Source organism: Aquarana catesbeiana, linkage group LG01, assembly GCF_042186555.1.
Source record: "Aquarana catesbeiana isolate 2022-GZ linkage group LG01, ASM4218655v1, whole genome shotgun sequence".
In the NCBI taxonomy this organism is placed as follows: domain Eukaryota; kingdom Metazoa; phylum Chordata; class Amphibia; order Anura; family Ranidae; genus Aquarana; species Aquarana catesbeiana.
In genome coordinates, this window is record NC_133324.1 from 76,000,739 (window position 1) to 76,024,541 (window position 23,803).

General features: G+C 41.1%; 1 protein-coding gene across 1 annotated transcript in view; it reads right to left on the reverse strand.

Annotated features, from left to right (window-relative positions):
• Positions 1-3,381: 3,381 nt before the first annotated feature.
• The window catches only part of CCBE1 (collagen and calcium binding EGF domains 1), a 525,899-nt gene continuing 505,477 nt past the window's right edge, over positions 3,382-23,803 (reverse strand). Inside the window, exons 9-12 of the mRNA XM_073620648.1 lie at positions 20,020-20,159; positions 18,959-18,994; positions 12,026-12,061; positions 3,382-5,524 (exon numbers count right to left, since the gene is read on the reverse strand). Coding sequence (XP_073476749.1) covers positions 5,291-5,524; positions 12,026-12,061; positions 18,959-18,994; positions 20,020-20,159 — 446 coding nt within the window. The 3' untranslated portion in view covers positions 3,382-5,290. The remainder of the gene's footprint in view (positions 5,525-12,025; positions 12,062-18,958; positions 18,995-20,019; positions 20,160-23,803) is intronic.

Consider the following 23,803-nt stretch of genomic DNA (forward strand, 5'->3'; position numbering starts at 1 on the left):
TTGGGACTGTGCTGATATCTCATAGATGATGTTGCTGCTTGTACCCCTTTTTTACATTGTTTTATGTGGGTATTTCACCTTCATTAATACATAAATTCTGCCACTATGCCAAGACCTTAATGAATGCTATACTTCATGCCAAAACTGTTTCTGTCTCTATGGGGATGCACAAGCAATCCAAAACAGGTTGATGCAGCTTATAAGAAGGTCAACTGCAGGCAAGAAAGAGGTCAACTGCAGGCCAGAAGCAGGTCAACAGCTTTAAAGTTTTTGAAAAATTACATACATTCTGCCACAATGCCAAGACCACAATGAATGCTGTACTTCACATCAAAACTGCTGCTCTCTCCATGGGGATGCACAAACAACTCAAAGCAAGTTAATGTAGCTTATAATAAGGTCACCTGCAGGCCAGAAGGAGGTCAACTGTACATTAGAAGAATTTAATTGCAAGTCAGAAGAGAGAAAAATGCAGATCAAATGCATCTTCCAATGAACGCAGAACCATCTCCAACCAATCTCAAATGCAAGCTATATGTGGCTGGAAGCAAACTGCATTTGCCCATCAACACAAACCCAAAGCCAGCTGACACGGGCATAAAGGAAGAAATACTTAAATACACCAGATTTTTATTTTCTTTCAGGGTATTCCCACAATAACAAGGCCCTGAGCTGATACCGAATCCTTTTTTGTTGAAGAAAAAGAATATGCTGTTAAAAAATAAATAAGCTTCACGTGGCAATGATTTTTATGTATGCTCCAAACATGGTAATAATCAAAAAAAGGTGTATGTAGTGCAAGATTGTGAAACAAAGCTTTGGGGATTTTTGCATTACTGAATGTTAAAATTGTGTGTGTGAAGCAGGTGTGTTCAGAAAAAGAACATTTTTAAAGTAGTGCATTCCAGAACAAAACTTTTTTTTTTTTGGATAGCGTGAGGAAGGGTTAGAACCCTTGTTTGGGTCTACTGTTCTCCAGGGCTCAGTTATTTGTCACTTCCTATCAAAATGTCATGGATTTTTTACTTTTTTTTATAGACTGAGGCTAGAACCCTAGTCAGCTTCTTTTTTGTTGTTTATGTAGCACCCTCTAGTGCTAGATTAGTGTAGGCAAATTTGTTTTTGTGACTCATGGTAGTTGTGTCTGTTAATTGGGTCGGGTTACTGTAGGTCAGGCTGGAGGACTCTACGGTTCAGGCTTCTGGTATTTCCCCCTTGGTTCTAGAAGCTTGGAGAGGTTTCTAGAAGCTAGTGAGTGGAGGCCAGGAGGTGCTGATCTGCATGTTTGTGGGAATCTGGCCAATCCCCAGGAAGAAGGCCTGGCAGGGTGGCTGGATCAGCACATAAATATTGTGGAGCCTTGCCAGCCAAGGGGAGTTGAGTGGAAGATGGAGTGAGGAAGCTGTGTCATGTGGCCTGGGAGGTTGAGGGAGGCTCTGGCTCCAGGCTGGGAGCTGAGAAACGAAGAAGGACAGAGGGATCTATACTATCCCATGGTCTCAGTTGGGAGACACCCTGGCTTGCGGAGAAGGACCTGTACAGCAGGAAGCCTGAACAGTCGTCTCTTCTGAGGCAGCAGGATTTCCAGAGACAGTGTGAGTTCTTCTACATACCCAGGGCCAAAAAGGGTTAAAGTTGTTGGATGTAATATCGAGCAAGCTTTTCTGGGACTGTGCTAACAAGCTGGGACTCAATCTCTTGTCCTGGGACATTTCACTAAGCAGTCAAGTGGGCTGTTTAGGGGACATATAGCTCCTGCCAGTGGAGATTTTGCTAAAATTCTACTCTGGGTACACAGAGCTCCCATAAAGGGGGATTTCTTTGCCAAGTTCATAGGGACTGTTGCTGTTTCGGAAGGAATACAGTCAAGTGTATGTTCATTTTTCTGGATCACACACAGAAGGAAGTTGTCTTCATCATTGTTCCTCAAGTCGAATTAGGCATCCCATAAAAAACCATACCCTATCCAAGTTGTCTTCCCCAATAAAACAGCAAAAACAAGTTATTGGACTGTTTCCTTGGGGAACCAAAATTCAGCAGCCTTTGCAGGGATATCGCTACACCTATATCCAACGCTGTATCCTGGCCTAGGCCGACAAGGCCCAGGCCTAGGGCAGCACTTTGCAGGGGGGCAGCACAGAAAGAGTCCCTGCCGGATTGCGCTACACTGTTAGTGTAGCACCAGTCTTATGGGGTGGACTGGGCTGAGAGGCAAATTAGTCTATCGCCCCCATAAAGCTGCCTCACTGCTTCCGCTATGCGGGCGGCCGGCATTCCGCAACTGTGGGGGGGTGCGCCGCTTCTCATTTTGACTGTCCTCTCATCCTGGACCACAAACCTTCCTCACTGTGCTATATGTTTTCTGCTGAACCATTGGCATGGTTATATCTTCTTAGTCCCCTCCATAAAATTATCAGAAATTTGTGCTTAAAGTAGAACTGTAGAACTGTATGCAACACTTTTTTTTCCATTTTGGATATAGTAAGAGAGGGTTATAGCCCCTGTCAGTTTATTTTTTACCATCCCTGTCCCATTGCAGAGATTTCCCTTCACTTCCTGCCCCATAGCCAAACAGGAAGTGAGAGGAAATCTATGCAAATTAAGGGAACCCATTGCCCCCCCCCCCCCAGGCCCACAGAACTAGTGTCCCCACTTGCCCACTTGAAAATTTCAAGACACGTCTTAAACAGCAAGGGGTGTGGCCTTGACAGGAAGGGGTGTGTCATATTTAAATTAGGGGTGCACGAGTTTAGTCAGGCCTAGGGCAGCACAAAACCTAAATACACTACTGCCTATATCCTGTTGCAGACTTTTCCTCACTTCCTGTCTGGTAAAACCATTGTCACAAAGTCGGATAGCAATCAAACCCAACATAGGTTCATAATCCATCTCCCTACTGTATATAAAAAAAAACTTTTCTGGCTGAACTTTAATTCCAGGGACATAAGTATCATTTTTTTTTTTTTTTACCCAGGGACAGCCTTGATTAAATGAGGTGTGACCCCAAAAATTAAGAATATTTGGTCACCTTCTTTCAAAAGTTTTAAAATTCCTATATTCCAATTAGAGCAGGTTTCCATTATACATTAGCACACACCAAAAGGTAGTATTATATTTTGTAATATTATTTTTCTAGTTATCGATTGCATAAAAATTTCACATTTAGGCCCACATCCCACATTCATCTTCGTCCCTAGATTTCATTCTGAATGCTCTGCAAGAAACTCAGCTTCCATTATGGTTTCACCAGAGCTTTTTGTAATGCTTATGGATTGTTCTGTATTTCCACTGTATTTTCACACAGCATAAAATTCCATACGAGTAGAAAGGAGAAATTCAACAATGAGATCAAGGAAAATAAAATACACAGTTCAGTCTAGATGATATTGAAAGCCTTTGTTTAAAAAAGAAAAAAAAGTTGTAGGACAATATAAACCAATAAATTACAGATGCAAGTAGATGGAATACCATTTTTACGTATCTTCTATGAGCCAAGTGTGAATGTTTTGAATGAGAATGTAACAAGTTTAATCTCCAGTTAACCTCCTTTAAAAATTGCTTCTCTCAAGGTGTAAATCAACCTCAAGTTGATGGTAAGTTCTAGGTGGATACCAAAAGTTGAACCAACTGCCAACTTTTTGTGTCTTTCAGCCAACCTGGTGGAGAGAACTAATGGCTGAGATCCTTGCTAATCTTTTTCCTCCTTGGCAGCTATCTTGCTCATTTTATAGAGAATTTGTGGGCAGGCTATGGACATTCAGGTATTTATGTTCTTAACAAGCAGTAAAAATTATTTAAAACAGGGGTCTCCAAACTTTCTAAGGACTTTAGGGGGCCAAACTGTGACCATTGGGAGTAGAAATTGTCCTGGAGTCAGTGGGAGGAATAGTGCCCCATCATTGGTGTCAGTAAGAGGAATACAATCGTTGGTGTCAGTAGGAGGAATAGCGCACCATCTTTGGTGTCAATGGGAGAAATAGTGCCCTGTTGTTGATGCCAGTAACAGGAATTATGTCCCATTGTTGGTGTCAGTGGGAGGAATAATGTTTTGCATCAGTGAGAGGAAAAGTGCCCCAAGGGTCAGGTAAAGGCAAGCAGAGGGCTGCATCTGGCCCCCGGGCCGCAGTTTGGAGACCACTGCTTTAATACAGGCCCCTAACTAACCTCCATAGTTTCAGGCACCGTAAAGCATTTGTCCTCAGAAACACTGAAGTGGTTCTAATAGTTCTCCCTCCCATCAGCGACTCAGCAGCTCTTCCCCTGCATACCCCTCCCATTAGGGGCTCTGCAGCTCAGTTCATCCTGCTTTCCCCTCCCAGCAGTGGCTTAACAGCTCAGCTCACCTCCCAGCAGTGACTCAGCAGCCTTATATTCTCCATTGTAAACACATAGAGGGAGATTTTCTAAGACAGGTGCCCACAGAATCTGGTACAGCTGTGCAGATGTAACCAATCAGCTTCTAGGTTTTGTTGTCTAAGTTTAATTGAACAAGCTGAAGTTAGAAGCTGATTGGTAACTATGCACAGCAGCACCAGATTATATGGGCACCAGTTTTAGAAAATCTCCCCCATAATAGGGGCTTTGGGAAAGGGAACTGGGTAAGCTGCTGAGGGAAGGTTTTGTGGGGAACTTTGAAGACAAATTGCTTTACTGTGCCTGTAGTCACTGAGGTGAGTGAGAGCTTGTTTTAAAGCTCATTTGCCAATTGTTAAGAATATGTAAACACTTTAGTGTTTATAGCCAGGCCACATTTACTAGTCACAGATGTGATGCTCTCCCTGCCCTATTCTTCACTTAGGACCCATTCACAAAAACATCTCAATTATCGGACTTCTCTCATCTTATTTTGCTGCAATGCACTAAGGTGCATTTCTGCACATTGCAATGCATGTGCAATGCCTTCGTTTTTTGGGGTGCTATTCAAAATGAATGGCACTGCAAAGTGCCAAAGCATGAAACAATATCTTAAGAGTAAAGCAGATTAAGAAATCTCACAGCAGCCTCAAGGAGGAAATCCAAGAATACCCAACAGTGTGGCCGAGAGTAAAAGAAGGCTGGTGATCCAACAGAGTGGTTTCCCCCTTAAAAAACTGATATATCAGTTCTTGGCGGACCTAAACTTTAAAATAAGCTTCTGTACAAATGAGAAGCAAAATAATAATACAAATAATAATAACATTAATAACAAATAAATTCAAAAGTCAAAAATAGATACTCTTTACATTATCAGTGCATTGTTTTATACATTGAGAAACAATATAAAATTATTTTCATCCTGGCGCATGATTGGTTAATGGTGGTTTGTTTTGTCTATTCGCAGATTCTTGGACACAGTTCTTTGTTTGTAGTCCTCTCCTGAGCCAAAGTCCATTGTGTCATGATGGTTGGAAAACTCCTGAGGTATAGGAAATTCTTCTGCAGAGGAATGCGTGCGGCGCCCAAAGACTTTGTCCTGCAGTTCCGCTATATCATTCCGTATGTCGGCCATCATGAGTAACAAGAAGTCAAAGGATCCCGGTGGCCCCTTAAGGTGAAGATCAATATTCTACGGTTATATTATTATTTTCAAATGATATGTCCACACAAAAATTACATTTCAGTAAAGAAGTAGACACCAAAGAGTTTCAGCATCTGTAGAGGCTTATTTGCCAATGCAATAGAAGTGCCAGTGAGAGTTCATTTTTTTTTGGTGGGGGAGTAGAGCAAGAGTGGGTTTCTTGAATATTTATTAATTTCTTCCGACATAGCCATGGATTATGGCGATCCCTAGAACTAGTTTTAAACGTGCTTCACATTTTCTTAATGGAATTTTAAGCAAACCTGTAGTAGGATAAAACTTAATTTACCATTCTAGGTCTATGCAGGTAGTATTAGTTTTCTTCTTGTGTACCCCAAAGGCTTCTATAATCTAAATCCCTCCCTACAAATGGTTAAAAGAGAAGATCAGGGTTTAATAAAACCCAAACATGTGTGCTCACCTACAGTGCCTTGATAAAGTATTCATACCTCTTGAAATTTTCCACATTTTGTCATGTTACAACCAAAAATGTAAATGTGTTTTATTGGGATTTTATGTAATAGAACAATACAAAGCGGCACATAATTGTGAAGTGGAAGGAAAATGATAAATGGTTTCACATTTTTTTTACAAATAAATATGTGAAAAGTGTGGCGTGCATTTGTATTAAGGCCCCTTTACTCTGATACCCCGAACTAAAAATCTAGTGGAACCAATTGCCTTCAGAAGTCACCTGTGTGTAATTTAATCTCAGTATAAATACAGCTGTTCTGTGAAGCCCTCAGAGGTTTGTTAGAGAACTTTAGTGCACAAACAGCATCATGAAGGCCAAGGAACACACCAGACAGGTCAGGGATAAAGTTGTGGAGAAATTTAAAGCAAGGTTAGGTTATTAAAAAATATCCCAAGCTTTGAACATCTCACAGAGCAAAGTTCAATCCATCATCCAAAAATGGAAAGAGTATGGCACAACTGCAAACCTACCAAGACATGGCCACTTAAACTGACAGGCCTGGTAAGGAGAGCATTAATCAGAGAAGCAGCCAAAAGGCCCATGGTAGTTCTGGAGGAGCTGCAGAGATCCACAGCTCAGGTGGGAGAATCTGTCCACAGGACAACTAATTTTGAAAATAATTTATCATTTTCCTTCCACTTCACAATTATGTGCCACTTGTGTTGGTCTATCACATACAATCCCAATAAAATACTTTTACGCTTTTGGTTGTAACATGAAAAAATGTGGAAAATTTCAAGGGGTATGAATACTTTTTCAAGGCACTGTAGGTGGATGCAGCATCGATCCGTCCCCCGCAGGCTCTGTAGTGAGACCTGAGCGATCAAACATCCCTGATCATTCAGTTCTCCACCTGTGCTCTGAGTAGAGAGATGTGACAGCTCTCCCCTCCAGTGCTCTCAGCGGATTGCATGACCGAAAGAGGTCTGCGGATTGGCTCCTGATCAGCGCTCTCAGCCAATCACATGGTTATTACAGCGGCTCCTCTGGAGCTGTCATAGTAGGTGAGGTTGAAAAAAGACACAAGTCCATCAAGTCCAACCTATGTGTGTGATTATATGTCAGTATTACATTATATATCCCTGTATGTTGTGGTCGTTCAGGTGCTTATCTAATAGTTTCTATTAGATAAGCACTGCTGGTTGAACGATAAAAAAAAATACTGGTGTGTACTAAGCTTAAGTGACAACATGTTTGAAAGGTAAATATTTGCACTGTGCTTTCTTAAGATAACACATACAGATATACACGTGATCAGACTTTTCGACAACTAAACCGTGGATTTTTGTTTGAAGAGTGTTGGCTCCAACTTGTCTTGCATACACACGGTCACACGAATGTTGGCCAACAATTACGAATGTAGTGACGTACAAGATGTACGTGTTGACTCCATTATGAACGCTGGTTATATCTCCGGCTCGTACTTGGTTCCGAGCAGGCGTGGACTTTTGTGCAACGGACTTGTGTACACACAATCGGAAAGACCGACAACAAACATTTGTTGGCGGAAAATTTGAGAACCTGCTAGCCAACATTTGTTGGCAGAAAGTCAGACAACAAATGTTCGATGGAGCATACACATGGTCGGACTTTCCGCCAACAACCTCACATCCAACATTTGTTGCTGGAAAATCCGATCGTGTGTACGGGGCATAAGTTTGTGTGTAAGTTGGAACCCAAATGTATCTAAAGCATTTGTTTTTAGTTTTGGATAGACTGGTCAAGGGATAGATACTCTGTCTTGTTTTTATTTTTTATTGTCCTTGTCCCCACTGGGAAGATTCGCCCTCTCCTTGTGTCTTGGTGACCACTGTTACCAGGATTGAAATTGAGGGAAAATTTCCTGTTGTGTCCTGACACAGGAAGTTAAGGAAAATCTCCAGAATATGACAAAAAACATAACCATACAGGTTATGGTGAGAAGGAACTAAAGGAATCAAAAAGTCCTCCAACCGAATCAGTACATAGCACAGAAAAGCCTTCTTAGAAGGACAAATGACCATGTCGGCTTCCACCACATCTCCTTCAAATAAGAGAAATATTCCTATTTCAGGACAGTGGGTGGCATCATGCAAATCATACCCTTATACTGTACACCAACAGCCAAATGGACATCCAGAGCTGCTGGTGTTTATTACAAATATAACCTAATATTATAGAGACATTTATTCCAAACTGCATACAGCTGTTTCATCAGTGCAGTTCACAGAAACCAAGGCTTCTATCAAGTAGGGCTAAGTGTGTCCAAATGGGACACAGACACAAACATTTAAATTATTGAAAAAATAAACAGTATATACTGTATAGCCTTTAGATGGACTTTCAGGAACATTGAAAGCAGCCAATATATTTTGTCAGACCATTAGACATTGTTGCTTGATTCAGCAGATACACTTTAGATTATTAATAGTGAATAACGTCTAAGCCGTGATTGCTGTTCTGAATGATAGCTGCGTTCAGCTTCTTTTTATATTTTGTTATTCCAGACACTAATTTGTTAATAGAAAACATACTGCACTTGAACAGGACATTTATTGGGTGCTTTGGAATAACATCGTAAAAATTGGGAGTTATATGTAAGAGTGTATTTAAGAGAATGTAGCAGATTGGGCAAATAAAACCACAAGGTGAAATAAATTGGAGACCAAAAGGTCAGTCGTAAAGATAAAACCGAGGAATAATGAGATATTTTGCTATCTGTTTTATTTCAGAAACGTGAAGTGAACCTTTACTACATTTTGTAGCAAGGCCCTATTCTTTTCCTATTCATTTTGTAGTAAGGCCCTTGTAAGGCCCTATTCACAGATGAGAATGGAGCCATTTGCAATTACCCATGGGAGACTCAGCTTGGATCCATGAGATTAGGTGCGGGCAAGAAGCCCTATTAAATGCAATGGGCCCCTAACAGCAGCCACAGATATTGGTGGCCATTCACTTGTATTTGCTCATGCAGCATTTAGATGCAGATGATTGGCTCAACGCTGTATCCTGGCCTAGGCCAACAAGGCCCAGGCCTAGGGCAGTACTTTGCAGGGGTGCAGCACGGAAAGAGACCCCGCCGGCTTGCGCTACACTGTTATGCCCTGTACACACGGTCGGACATTGTTCGGACATTCCGACAACAAAATCCATGGATTTTTTCCAACGGATGTTGGCTCAAACTTGTCTTGCATACACACGGCCACACAAAGTTGTCGGAAAATCCGATCGTTCTGAACGCGGTGACGTAAAGCACGTATGTCGGGACTATAAACGGGGCAGTAGCCAATAGCTTTCGTCTCTTAATTTATTCTGAGTATGCATGGCACTTTGTGCGTGGGATTTGTGTACACACAATCGGAATTTAACCGAACGGATTTTGTTATGGGAAAATTTTATAGCAAGCTCTCAAACTTTGTGTGTCAGAAATTCCGACGGAAAAAGTCCGATGGAGCCCACACACGATCGGAATTTCCGACAACACAATCTGATCGCACTTTTTGCCTCAAAAAATCTGACCGTGTGTACAGGGCATTAGTGTAGCACTAGTCTTATGGGGTGGACTGGGCTGAGAAGCAGATTAGTCTAGCGCCCTCATAAAACGCCCGCACTGCTTCCGGTACGTGGGCGGCCGGCATTCCGCAACTGTGGGGGGGGGGATGGGGGGGCGCCACTTCTAATTTTGACTGTCCTCTCATCCTGGACCACAAACCTTCCTCACTGTGCTATATGTTTTCTGCTGCACCATTGGCATGGTTATATCTTCTTAGTCCTCTCCATAAAATTGTTATAAATTTGTGCTTAAAGTAGAACTATAGGCAACACTTTTTTTTTTTTTTTTCATTTTGGATAGAGTAAGGGAGGGTTATAGCCCCTGTCAGTTTATTTTTTATCATCCCTGTCCCATTGCAGAGATTTCCCTTCACTTCATGCCCCATAGCCACACTGTAAGTGAGAGGAAATCTATGCAAATTAAGGGAATCCATTGCCTCCCAACCCCCCCCCCCCCCCAGGCCCTCAGAATTAGTGTCCCCACTCGAAAATTTCAGGGCAGGTTTTAAACAGCAAGGGGTGTGGCCTTGACAGGAAGGGGTGGGTCATACTTAAATTATTAAATTAGAGGGTGCATGAGTTTAGTCAGGCCTAGGGCAGCACAAAACCTAAATACACTACTTGATTGACCCTGGAGGCCGACAGCCTGTAGGCCCTGTCAGGCTCCCAAACAAATGGCAACTGCCCCAACCTATAACTGTCCTTAACAGCAAGAAGTAAATGGAAGGGTGATACACGTCAAACAACAACAAAGAAAAATGCCATAAGTTGACAAACACCCGTTGTTCGTCTACACCCGACTGCCCTTCGTTCAAATTTACTTTTTTTTTTGACAGGAGGGCCCGTGGAACTCTGAATACATCTTATGTCTAAGTCACCCTGTGCCATCCTGGCACAGGTTGAGTGAGAAAATATATCTTGGACTACTTAAAATGGGACAGTAATATTTGTCCACAATATCTCCCAGGATGAGACTATTATTGGTTTGGTTGATTCTGAACTCAACCTGTTAATTGAGTGAGCTGATCACATTAGCCTCCAGGACTGGCTAGGAGCCAAACTGTTGATGAATAGGCTGAGGAGGGGGGAGATTGTTGTTTGTATTGTTAATTGTAATTAGCTCCAGCTATTGTGTTTATACTACTGTGTGAAGCTCGGTGCCCACAAGTCTGTCATCTGGTCTGGGTAAATTTTTTAGTTAATTAGCTCATGGTAATTATGTTAATTAGGTTACAGTTGTATTGTTAGAGGAGGTTCCAACGGCATATAAAGTCTTGTAATTTTGATTCTAAATAAAACAGTTCATGGTAGCAACAAGCAAGTGTCCCCTTGTTTTGTGCTCAGAGAGGTTGGAATATCTGATATCTGTATACAGACTGGGAGGAAGTGGTATATGACGGAAGCACTCAAGCGGAGTGTGAGACGTTCCGTGACAGGAACATTTTCTCAATTTAAAGAAGTTCAGCCTGAGCTCGTTTGGCTGGGCTTCTCCTATGGGTCAGAGGAGTGCAGGTCGTTTTGCACTCCTGTGACCCGTTTTCAGCAGAAAGCGGATTGAAGTCAACTCTCTGCTGACGTCACAGGAATCAGTCCAGGCACCGCGTCATCCTAACAATGGAAGTCGGGATCCACCAGGTGCCTGGACTGATACCTGTCTCAGCCTCTCAGCAAGCCACTGAGAGCCTGAGACGCTGCTCCCCACCTCTCCACAGCTCAGTGCTCCATTGAGCGTAGAAAAGCAGAGAGGAGAGATGCCGATTGACAGCCAGTAGCTCTCCGCTCGGGGAGCTGTGAGAACCGAGCCATTGGCGATATTCGATTGCTCGGTTCTCAGTGTAGAGGCGCTGGGGGACAGATGCAGAATTGGATTTATGCTGCATCCACCTAGGTAAGTAGGATTATGGAAAAAACCCCAAACCGATACTTCTCTTTTAAACATTTGATAGGTTTTCTATTTTCTATTGTAAATAAAATATGGGTTTATGTGATTTGCAAATATTTGCATTCTGTTTTTATGTAGATTTTAGTCCTTTTTTGGAATTGGGGTTGTACATACACGCCTAATTGTTGCATGTGTTCAACTTGAATCGCACGTATTTGGATCATGTTTACTTCAATTTTAAACGGGGGGGGGGGGGGGTGGATGTAATTGGTTCGGAGAAAGAATGAGTAAGAATGGTGTCTAAGTTGGCACCCAGGCCAAACCATGGAACACCTCAGCCCTTCTGGTGCCTCACTTGGACTTTCAGTTCATAGTCTGTAAACTCTTGGGCACATATCTAATCAATAAATGGGACAGAAAAGCAGGCAGATCAGGAGTTCTGACTTCACTTGCAACATAACTGTTTCAGGTCAGTGACTTAGAAAGTACTGACATGTGAAGACAACTAGCATTTTTAGGAGAAAGTCAATAGTGGTGGCCTAAATGTATCTCTTGTCTGCAAATCATACTAGAATCTCACCGGAAGTCCTCTTGGTCCTGGGGCTCCTCTTTCACCCTAAAAAAAATAACCAAAATATACATTTAAAGTGATACTAAACACACTGTTTAATTTACATTGTCCCTTCTATTTCTGTATATGGATGATGGCACTGTAATTATTGTAATAAAAAAATCTAAGCACCTTTTCCCTAATCGATATACAGCTGTCACATGACTCAGATCTTTCCCAGCCTGTTTGCAGGGGAACATAAGCAGGAGGAGCTTCTAGTCCTCTGCTGCTGGTCACATGTTCAAAAAAAAAAAAACAGCCTTTGGAATACAGAGTGAAAATAAATACATAATATCAAAAAAACTGTTTTATAGTTTCATACAAATATCAATTTGAAGTCAAATCTTTATTATTTTGTGGAAATAACATAGTGTGGGTGGATTTCTGCCAGTCACAGGCTGTGTCACACACCACCAGCCTGTGTCTTAGAATAAGAGGGAGGTAAAGCCTCCATTAATCTACATGTAATAACTGGACATGTGCACTGCTAAAAAGTTTGTTTGTTTTAGTTTCATTCGCTTTTGGGTTTTTTTTTTCCTTTTTCGGGTCATTCGTTATGATCGAAATTCATAAATTCGTAAATTCGAAAATTTGGAAATTTGGAAATTCAGAAATTTGAAAATTCAGAAATTCAAAAATTTGAAAATCCAAAAATAAGAAAGAAAATTCGAAAGAACAAAAATCAGAAAATTCGAAATAATAACTAACTAATAATAACTATCAAATTATAGGTATTGGAATTTCCTTTCAAATTTGGCTGTTAGCCAACGTAACGATTACGAATTTATCTGAAGTTACGCATTATCTGAAATAACGAATGCTGCATCTAAACAAATGGAATGGAATTAATAATAATAATACATTTTTATTATTATTTTTATTTATTATTATTCATTTATTACATTCCATTCGTTTAGATGTGGCATTCGTTATTTCGGATAATTCGTAACTTGAGATAAATTCGTATTCGTTACATTCTCTAACAGCCAAATTTAAAAGGAAATTCCAATACCTATAATTTAATAGTTAGTAATAGTTAAGTTATTATTATTTAGTTATTATTTCAGACTTTCGAATTTTCGGACTTTCGTTCTTATTTTCGGATTTTCGTTCTTTTGAATTTTTAATTTCCGAATTTCTGAATTTTCACATTTACGAATTTTCGAATATTCAAACTCATGAATATTTGGAAAAATTTGTTAAATGGGTTTTCGTTAATTTGGATATTTACGAATTAACGAATTTGTCAAAGTTTGTTAAAAAGGAATTTGTAACGAAATAAATTGCACATGTCTAGTAATAACCCAACCCCATTGTAGTTAGCTGGTTAGTGGGCATAGAGGAAGAGGGAGGGAGTGGGCTGTCATTTACCACGGTGTATACACCCACATGTGTGACTCTATAGTCACATGGGCTGCTCAGATGTAATAGGGAGGAAATGTTCAGCTTAGAAACTCACTAAAAACGGAGCATGTGCAGAGTTGCCACTACAGCTGCAAAATCTCTAGCTGAATTGGAGTCATGGACAGAAGGTCCACCAAGATCAACCAGTTTTTTGCAGAATACAGAATCTCATAGTGACTGAGTGAGTATGGACAGCATGTGATACACCATTTATTGATATATTTTCATGATGTGGGTTTAGTGACACTTTAAGCCTATTGTAACATTCCAAAGTGCAGTGCAAAGTATATATATATATATATATATATATATATATATATATATATATATATATATATATATACACACACACAGTATCTCACAAAAGTGAATACACCCCTCACATTTTTGTAAATATTTTATTCTATCTTTTCATGTGACAACACTGAGAAATGACACTTTGCTACAATGTAAAGTAGTGAGTGTACAGCTTGTATAACAGTGTAAATTTGCTGTCCCCTCAAAATAACTCAACACACAGCCATTAATGTATAAACCGCTGGCAACAAAAGTGAGTACACTCCTAAGTGAAAATGTCCAAATTGGGCCCAATTAGCCATTTTCCCTCTCCGGTGTCATGTGACTCGTTAGTGTTACAAGGTTTCAGATGTGAATGGTGAGCAGGTGTGTTAAATTTAGTGTTACATAGTTACATAGTAGGTGAGGTTGAAAAAAGACACAAGTCCAACCTATGTGTGTGATTATACAGTATGTCAGTATTACATTGTATATCCCTGTATGCTACGGTCGTTCAGATGCTTATCTAATAGTTTCTTGAAACTATCGATGCCCCCCGCTGCCTGTGGAAGAGAATTCCACATCCTTGTCGCTCTTACAGTAAAGAACCCTCTACGTAGTTTAAGGTTAAACCTCTTTTCTTCTAATTTCAATGAGTGGCCACGAGTCTTGTTAAACTGGTGGGGTCTCCTCATAACTAATATCCTCCAGACCCTTTATTAGCTTTGTTGCCCTTCTTTGTACTCGCTCCATTTCCAGTACATCCTTCCTGAGGACTGGTGCCCAGAACTGGACAGCATACTCTAGGTGCGGCCGGACCAGAGTCTTGTAGTGCGGGAGAATTATCGTTTTATCTCTGGAGTTGATCCCCTTTTTAATGCATGCCAATATTCTGTTTGCTTTGTTAGCAGAAGCTTGGCATTGCAGCCATTGCTGAGCCTATCATCTACTAGGGCCCCCAGGTCCTTTTCCATCCTAGATTCCCCCAGAGGTTCTCCCCCCAGTGTATAGATTGCATTCATATTTTTGCCACCCAAATGCATTATTTTACATTTTTCTACATTGAACCTCATTTGCCATGTAGTTGCCCACCCCATTAATTTGTTCAGATCTTTTTGCAAGGTTTCCACATCCTGCAGAGAAGTTATTGCCCTGCTTAGCTTATTATCGTCCGCAAATACAGTGATTGAACTGTTTATCCCATCCTCCAGGTCGTTTATGAACAAATTAAATAGCATTGGTCCCAGCACAGAACTGTGGGGGACCCCACTCCCCCCCCTGACCATTCCTAGTACTCCCCATTTATCACCACCCTCTGAACTCGCCCTTGTAGTCAGTTTTCAAACAATGTACTCACCATATGGTCTGTGTCAAATGCTTTTGCAAAATCCAGATACACCACGTCCATGGGCCTTCCTTTATCTAGATGGCAACTCACCTCCTCATAGAAGGTTAATTGATTGGTTTGGCAAGAATGATTCTTCATGAATCCATGCGGATTACTGCTAATGATACCGTTCTCATTTCTAAAATCTTGTATATAGTCCCTTATCATCCCCTCCAAGAGTTTACATACTATTGATGTTAGGCTAACTGGTCTGTAATTCCCAGGGATGTATTTTGGGCCCTTTTTAAATATTGGTGCTACATTGGCTTTTCTCCAATCAGCTGGTAAAATTCCAGTCAGTCTGGCAATTACTTGACTGAGTTCCCTAAGTACCTTCGGGTGCAAGCCATCTGGTCCCGGTGAATTATTAATGTTATGTTTCCCAAGTCTAATTTTAATTCTGTCCTCTGTTAACCACGGAGGTGCTTCCTGTGTTGTGTCATGAGGATAAACACTGCAGTTTTGGTTACTGAAGCCCCCCCGATTCCCTTGTGAAGACTGAGGAGAAGAATAAATTCAATACCTTCACCATCTTCCCATCCTTTGTAACCAGATGTCCTTCCTCATTCTTTATGGGGCCAATATGGTCTCTCCTCCCTTTTTTACTGTTTACATACTTAAAGAATTTCTTGGGATTTTTTTTGCTCTCCCCCGCTATGTGTCTTTTATGTTCTATCTTAGCCGTCCTTATTGCACCCTTACATTTCTTGTTGCATTCTTTATAAAGTCACTGATGGCTGCACTGAAGGCTGCACTGATTGGAGGCACTGATAGCTTCACCGATTGGAGGCACTGATAGCTTCACCGATTGGAGGCACTGATAGCTGCACTTATAGGAGGCAGTAATGGCTGCACTGATAGGAGGCACCGATAGGTAGCACTGATAGGCTGCACTGATAGGAGACACTGATGGCTGCACTGATAGGAGTTATTTTGAGGGGACAGCAAATTTACACTGTTATACAAGCTGTACACTCACTACTTTATATTGTAGCAAAGTGTCATTTCTTCAGTGTTGTCACATGAAAAGATATAATAAAATATTTACAAAAATATGAGGGGTGTACTCCCTTTTGTGAGATACTGTTTATATATATATATATATATATATATATATATATATATATATATATATACAGTGCTAAGCATAAATAAGTACACACCAACAGATTTGTCAGAAAACCTTTACTTTCCTTTTAGATTCAACATTTTCTATGAGACACTATACTACAAATACTCCCACAAATGCGGGCAATTGATTGCAACCAAGATTTGTTAATTTGCACACAGAAAGTATTTTTCCTAACAAATTAATTCAAGACCATGTTGCAAAAATGAATACACCCCAATGAATGTCTTAGGAGCAAAGCTAAATTTTAGACAACAAAATCCTGATTAACAATAATTCAACTACAGGTGAGTGTAATTATTCATTAAACAGGTGTCCAGCAGACAGTTGATTATAAAAGGGCGTTACCTAACAAGGAAAACCCCTTCCCATTTCATACTGTCAGCAATGGCACCAAATGGAAGAGAAATGCCACAAGGCCTGAGAAAGAAATTAATTTCTTTACACAAGAAATGTGAAGGCTACAAGAATATCAGCAAAGCTTTACTTATCAGTCAGAATACTGTAGCAAAAGTGATACAAAAATATAACAAAGACAGAACTGCAACCATCTCACAGAGACGTCCAGGCCGTCTGGATGTTGTTTTTGGAACTGATGGCTTCAAAACTGTATGGCATCGCAAAGGTGAGGTGTAGATAGAAAAATGCATGGTGCCTACAGTGAAACATGGTGGTGGCAGTGTCCTTCTTTGGGGCTGCATGAGTGCTGCTGGTGTCGGGGAGCTGCATTTCATTGAAGGCATCATGAATTCACAGATGTACTACTCTATACTGAAAGAGAAGATGCTACCATCACTCTGTGCCTTTGTTCGTCGTGCACTTTTCCAGCATGACAATGATCCAAAACACACATCTAAGGTCACCGTTGAATTTCTGAAGATGAACCGGGTGAAAGTGATTCATTGGCCAAGTATGTCTCCTGAACTGAACCCAATCGAACACCTATGAGGAATTCTGAAGAGACAAGTTGAGCCTCACTCTCCATCCAGCACCCAGGCTCTAAAAGAGGTTGTTCTTGAAGAATGAAAAAAGATAGATGTTGTAATGTGTCCCCAACTTGTTCATTCCATGCCGTTTTTTGTGGGGTGTATTCATTTTTTCATCAACTAATTTGAGTAAAACTGAAGATTTGGTAATCTAAGTTATATTATTAACCTTACTTTCATGTAGTGAGCTAAACAAATGTTCTATAAAACTCAGTTTTGTAAAAATTTTGGAAATTGTTCTTGTGTTCATTGAGATATTGATTCAAATCTTACTTTTCAAAAGAGGTGTACTCATTTATGCTGAGTGCTGTATGTATGTTTGTGTATATATATATTTATATATAAAACTGAAAGAGCACAGCAACCATATCAAAGTCTACTGTACCAGATTGTTTAAAGGGGTTGTAAAACCTTGTGTTTTTTTACCTTAATGCATCCTATTCATTAAGGGGAAAAAACACCTGGCAGTCAGGGCCCCCCCAGCCCCCCTGTTTTACTTACCTGAACCCCTTCATCTCCTCGGCGGTGATGTGCTGTCCCTCTCTCCACGGGATCCCGGCTCTTAATTGGATAGATTGATAGCAGCGCAGCCATTGGCTTCCGCTGCTGTCAATCAAATCCAGTGACGCGGGCGCCAGGGGGCGGGACCGAGTCCGGCATCCGTGTCTGTGGACGCAAATGCTGGACTCGGGAGCATGCCCGCAAGGTAACCCCCTCAGGAGAACGCTTCTCCTAGGGGGTTATGTGATGTGGGGAGGAGCCACAAGAGCCGCCAGGGGACCCCAGAAGAGGATGTCCCAGGCCACTCTGTGCTAAACAAGCTGCACAGTGGAGGTAAGAATGATATGTTTGTTATTTAAAAAAAAGAAAAAACGATCCTTTACAATCACTTTAAAGCCTATGCTAAGCTGGTGAGGGAGTTGGTACATAACATTGGGTGTAGCGCTGTCTGAGTCATATTATATCCTAAACTTTTGCTGTGCTCTATAAAAGGTGTAAGCCATGTACTAGGAAATTAGGAAATTAAAAATCAGAAATTAAAAAATAACAAAACCCTTAAGTTCCCTGGGTCTACCATCACCTGCTTACTGTTCAACCAAAACTAAGTGATAAAGGGTAAGAGGAAGCATTCAGTGCCAACTGGTGCCATTATCATGGCATAGAGGGGGCTTTGAAATAGGATTCTACCAGAGAGATGCCAAAGGAGAAATATAATATTGTACAAGGAGACAAAGGATACAGGAACAAATTTACTTCATGGAGATTCTCAAACATTTGTGCCAGTGTCTACGTCCTGTTAGGGTGAAGACAACCCTATCAATAGATGGGTACTACCTTAAAAACTATTTGGGAGACACACACTTAAACATACTGGATGAGAATGACAAAACGAAAAAATGAGTATAAATGACATCAAGGTATGCTGCACACATCCCTGTTCCATTACAGTTGTAAGGTACTTCCCACATTAACAGGCATTGCATTTCAGCAGCCTGTTCATTTAGAAAGAGCTGCCAACACATGGCAACTGACTGTTGTGATGCATGACAGCACCTACTGTAAAAAGCACCATGGCTGCAGTAACTTATAGTAAAACGTGTGTTACCACAATGCATAGGTGACTTACTGTATATAAAATGTACACCACAAACCAAAGTCCTTCATGACTTTTACCTAAATCTAGTCTGTGCAATGACAGAGAATTCATCCAGGCTACATACCTTTAATCCATCTTTCCCAGGTGCTCCAGAAGGACCCTGCATGACACACAAGGGAGTTTTAGCAAAGAGAATATGTAGTACATACCAGCAAAAGTCTGATAGAGCTGTGTATGGTAGCCAATCAGCTTCAAACTTCAGCTTGTCCAATTAAACACCAGATTTTACACTCTCCACTTTTAGTAAATGAACCCATTCAACCCATCAACTGTCATTATAGATCATTTATACAGATCATTCACAATGATGTACAAAGTAAGAAAAAACAGGGGCTACAATGAGAAAATGAATCAATAGGGACCAGAATTCCAGCTAGCAGGGCATGCATTCTAAATTAGAAGGACATTTGGCAATAGGAGCCTTTATGGGGAGGAAAAAAGACCACAGCTGACCATGTGTAGGAAAACTGAAGACTGGGTCATCATGCATGGGCTCCAAACGGGAAAGGACTCCATTAGGACCATCATTTGTATCAATTAACCACTACTGTAACTAGGAAGTCACTTACTAAAGTTAATTAGTCTTTCATTGAGTGGGTAAATGAATATTATTTTGTTAGATACTTAAACCAGGACATTGATAGATTGGATTGACTATATGTTTTTGTGGATAGATCACTGTTTCTTCTGTTATCCTATAATTCAAGAAAAATGAGTAATGGTAATGTAAATACAAAGATATTTCTTTGTATGGCTTTCTGTAAATGTCAATTCTATGAAGAGCACTCATTTCCTGGTGCTACATATTATTACAAATGCTCACTGGTAATACGTTCTCTTTCAGCCCCCTTGTACAGTAGAGGGTTTACTGCCCTCTACTGTATAGTGAGACAACAGCAGGGTAATAAATGATCGGGGGGGGGGGGGGGCAATGTTTAGCAAGGGAGCCCTTGTTTTGCCCTACATACATAAGAGCAAATCTGCAATTTTTTTTAATGCTAGTGAAGGTCTGGTTTGACGTGGAAAGCAGTTCTAGAGAAAGAAGGAAACATAAGAGAAGTCCTGAATATGTGATTTGAAAGTAGTGATCAGAGGAAAAACAGATATTATCAACATAATACTAACCACGGGACCTCTTCTTCCTTGTTTGACATGTGAAATCTCAGGAGATGGTCCCATTGGGCCCATGAATCCTCGTGGGCCGGGGGGACCAGGAGGCCCAGGGAGACCTGGTTGGCCAGCACTTCCTTTAGGACCTGGTAATCCTTGAAACATACGTCAAGAAAAAAAATCTTGTTATAGCCAATTCAAATATTTTTTTATTCAAATACAATAAATATATGTAGCTAAGCTCTAAACAGTTAATTGAGATATTATTAAATCATGCTAAGAATTATGTTCTCTTCTGCTGCTTCCACAGCTAATGTCTACCTCCATCCCTAACTTAGCCAACTTCTGGTTTGTGATTATAAATCTTTATGTTCCCTTAGTGACTTATAGCTAAAAATAAGTCATTAGGGCTAAGGAAGAATAAAAGTGAGAATATTTCCAATCTTGTGTTGGCTAGAATACAACTTGGGGTTCATAGTAAACAGTTGACTATTATCTTCTGCACTGATGGGCACTAATAGGCTGCACTGATGAGACGGCACTGATGAGGAGGCACTGATGGGCACTGATAGGCTGCACTGATGAGGTGGCACTGATGGGCACTGATGAGGATGCACTGATGAGGTGGCACTGATGAGGAGGCACTGATGAGGTGGCACTGATGGGCACTGATAGGCTGCACTGATGAGGCGGCACTGGTGGGTACTGATGAGGCGGCACTGCTGGGCACTAATGAGGAGGCACTGATGAGGCTACACAGATAGGTGGCACTGATGGGCACTGATAGGCAGCACTGATGGGCACTGATATGCAGCACTAATAAGTGACACTGATGGGAAGGAACTGATGGGCACTGATTGGCAGCACTGATGGGCACTGATTGGCAGCACTGATGAGCAATGACTGGCAGCACTGGTGGACACTGTTGGGACTGCACTGATAATCAGGACACTGATAATCAGTGCCCTGATTATCAGTGTAGATGTCCCTTTCACACAAGACCGTTATCGGCTCTCCTCTCCTCTTCTCACTTTGTCAGTGTGAGGAAAAGAATGCTGATAACCGGCTTGCATTTACATTGTGATCTCATGTGATTGGACACAGCTGATCACGTGACAAAGAGTCACTGACTTGCTCTTTACCCCGATCTGTGATCAGCTGTGTCTTGAGGACACGCTGATCACAGAGCACGAAGCCCACGCGACGCAGCAAGTGCACGGCAGGCGTGACCATGGGAGGACAACATATGACACCCTTGCCAGAACTGGCCGGCCATGCTGTAGCCTTGATTGGGCTATAGTGCGGTTGGCAAGTGGTTAAGGTCTGTGTAAGGGTCAAGTGTTTGAATAGATTTGAGGTTGATTGTTAAGGGGTTTAGGTGCTAATTAAGGTGGTTTTAAAGTCAAAAGTTTTTTTTACCTTAAATAATTCCCTGCATTAAGGTACAAACTTCTCCATTACCTCTTCTCCCCCCGTTCCTAAACACTCACCTGTCACCTCTAACTGATCCAGCACTGTCCCAGCTTTAGCACTGCCCCTCCACTTCCTGGTCTCACACTGGCAGTAGCAGGAGCCATAGGCCATTGGGGGAGGGGGCATGGCTTGTTGGTGCTGCATGTGTGTCTGTAGATGCACACAGCCCAGCTCGGGAGCACACCTGCATGGGTGCCCCCTTAGCACACAACTTGCTACAGAAGGCACCCAGAGGAGAAAGGGCTGGACAAAGCCAGTGGGGGACCACTGTGCAATATCATTGAATAAAGCAGGTAAGTATAAGATCCACTTTTATTTTAAAGCAAAAAAAATCTTTAGGTTGTTTTTTTTTTCAGCAAACTTTAAAAACATGAACAATGCCAAAATGCTTTTTTGTGTTTTCATTCATATTTCTTCATTTTGTTTTGGGACTTCCACATACAGTAGAGACAAGACCCAGGTGACCTTTGATACACCCCCTTCCAAGCAAATGCATGACAAAAAGTCAAATCTGAGTTTATGAGCATGGAATAAAGGAAAGTGTTTCCAGACTAGATCCGGAATGTCACATTTCCTTTCAAATTAGATTTCAGCATCAGAGAATGGAAAAAGTTAACATGTCATAAAATGCAGTAATTGTTGAGGTAGTCATGGTAAACAGTCTGTGCTTTTCGGCATTTGTTTGTATCGTAGCATTAAAAATAATAATTATAAAATGTCTCCTGCCTGCCTGAGGTCCACAGTGGAAAGTAAAGACAAATGCCTAATGATTCCATGTATTTTGCAGTGATTAAAGAATTATCAAGAATTTACTGTCAGATTAACCATATGAAAGGCTGACCATTTACTGAATTAACTGGATTAAATTTACTAAAATAATGTGCATCAAGAACAGTTGCAAGCTTTTTTTTTAAATAAAATACTTCTGCTGATCCCCTGCAGCCTCTTTGTGACAAATTCCTGTCTACATGTATTCCAGTAACATGCTTTTGCAGATTGGGTTTCCTAATGGTGATAACAGTGGAACATTCTTGTGTAGTGTGCATGGCTGGGCTTCTCACATGCTGCGTACAAACGATCGGACTTTCCGCCAACAAAACCGTGGATTTTTGTTCGAAGGTTGTTGGCTCAAACTTGTCTTGCATGTTCACACAAATGTTGGCCAACAATTACGAACGTGAGAACGCGGTGACGTACAAGACGTATGACGAGCCGAGAAAAAGGAAGTTCAATAGCCAGTGCGGCTCCTTCTGCTTGATTCCGAGCATGCGTGGAACTTTGTGCGTCGGAATTGTGTACACACGATCGGACTTTCCGACAACAACGTTTTTTTGGCAGAAAATTTGAGAACCTGCTAGCAAACATTTGATGGCAGAAAGTCCGACAGCAAATATCCGATGGAGCATACACACAGTCGGACTTTCCGACAACAAGCTCACATCAAACATATCCCGTCGGAAAATCTGACCGTGTGTACCATTAGTCTCCATTGGGAGAATTTAGTCTCCATTGGGAGATTTACTAAAACTGGTGCACACAGAATCTCGTGCAGCTGTGCATAGTAACCAATCAACTTCTACGTTACATAGTGTAATGGAAATTTGTAAGTTCTGTATATAATTGTATTGTATTTTGTATGTATTGCACACTGCCCTCACTGTGCACACAGCACTAATAATGTTTTCAGTAAATGTTTACATTCTTTCGAGTCCTGATTAGAATAAGCCTGCCTATGTAACGCCCCTTGTTACGATAAACCTACAATTGTAATATTAATGTGATACCTACGTAATCATGTGCATAAAAACCTTCAATTGCGTCATAATAAAGCAGAACAGTAATTTGGAAAGATGCTGAGCGTATCTTTTGTGTCTGTTCCCTACTGCAGTAGTTATTATTAATTTGGAACCACTAATCAATATGAGGATAGGAGTTGCCTATCATCAATTTAACCGAGTCAGCATGGCGAGCTTTGCCTTAGGAGGGGATTCCAGGTGACCCTGAGTATCCGAAACGAGGAGCTTGAGACGATACAAGAATTTCTGATAAATCAGCTGGCTGAGGTAAGCCTTTTGCTTACATTTGAGTTATCAGACCTCCTTGATCGGTAAGGCATTTTCGGGACAAAGGGTACCTATTTTACTCCCCTTAATCGAACTGTATTGATTGGTGGTTATGTTGTCCCTGTCTATTGTCCATTGGAGTGTTATAGATAAGAAAGGGAAGAATAGTGTTGTTCACAGGTATATGTAGTAAATCTGCTATGTAAAGTAGTTTAGAGGCAAGAGGGTATAGGCACAAGTAGAGAAGAGAGAAGACTGGCCAG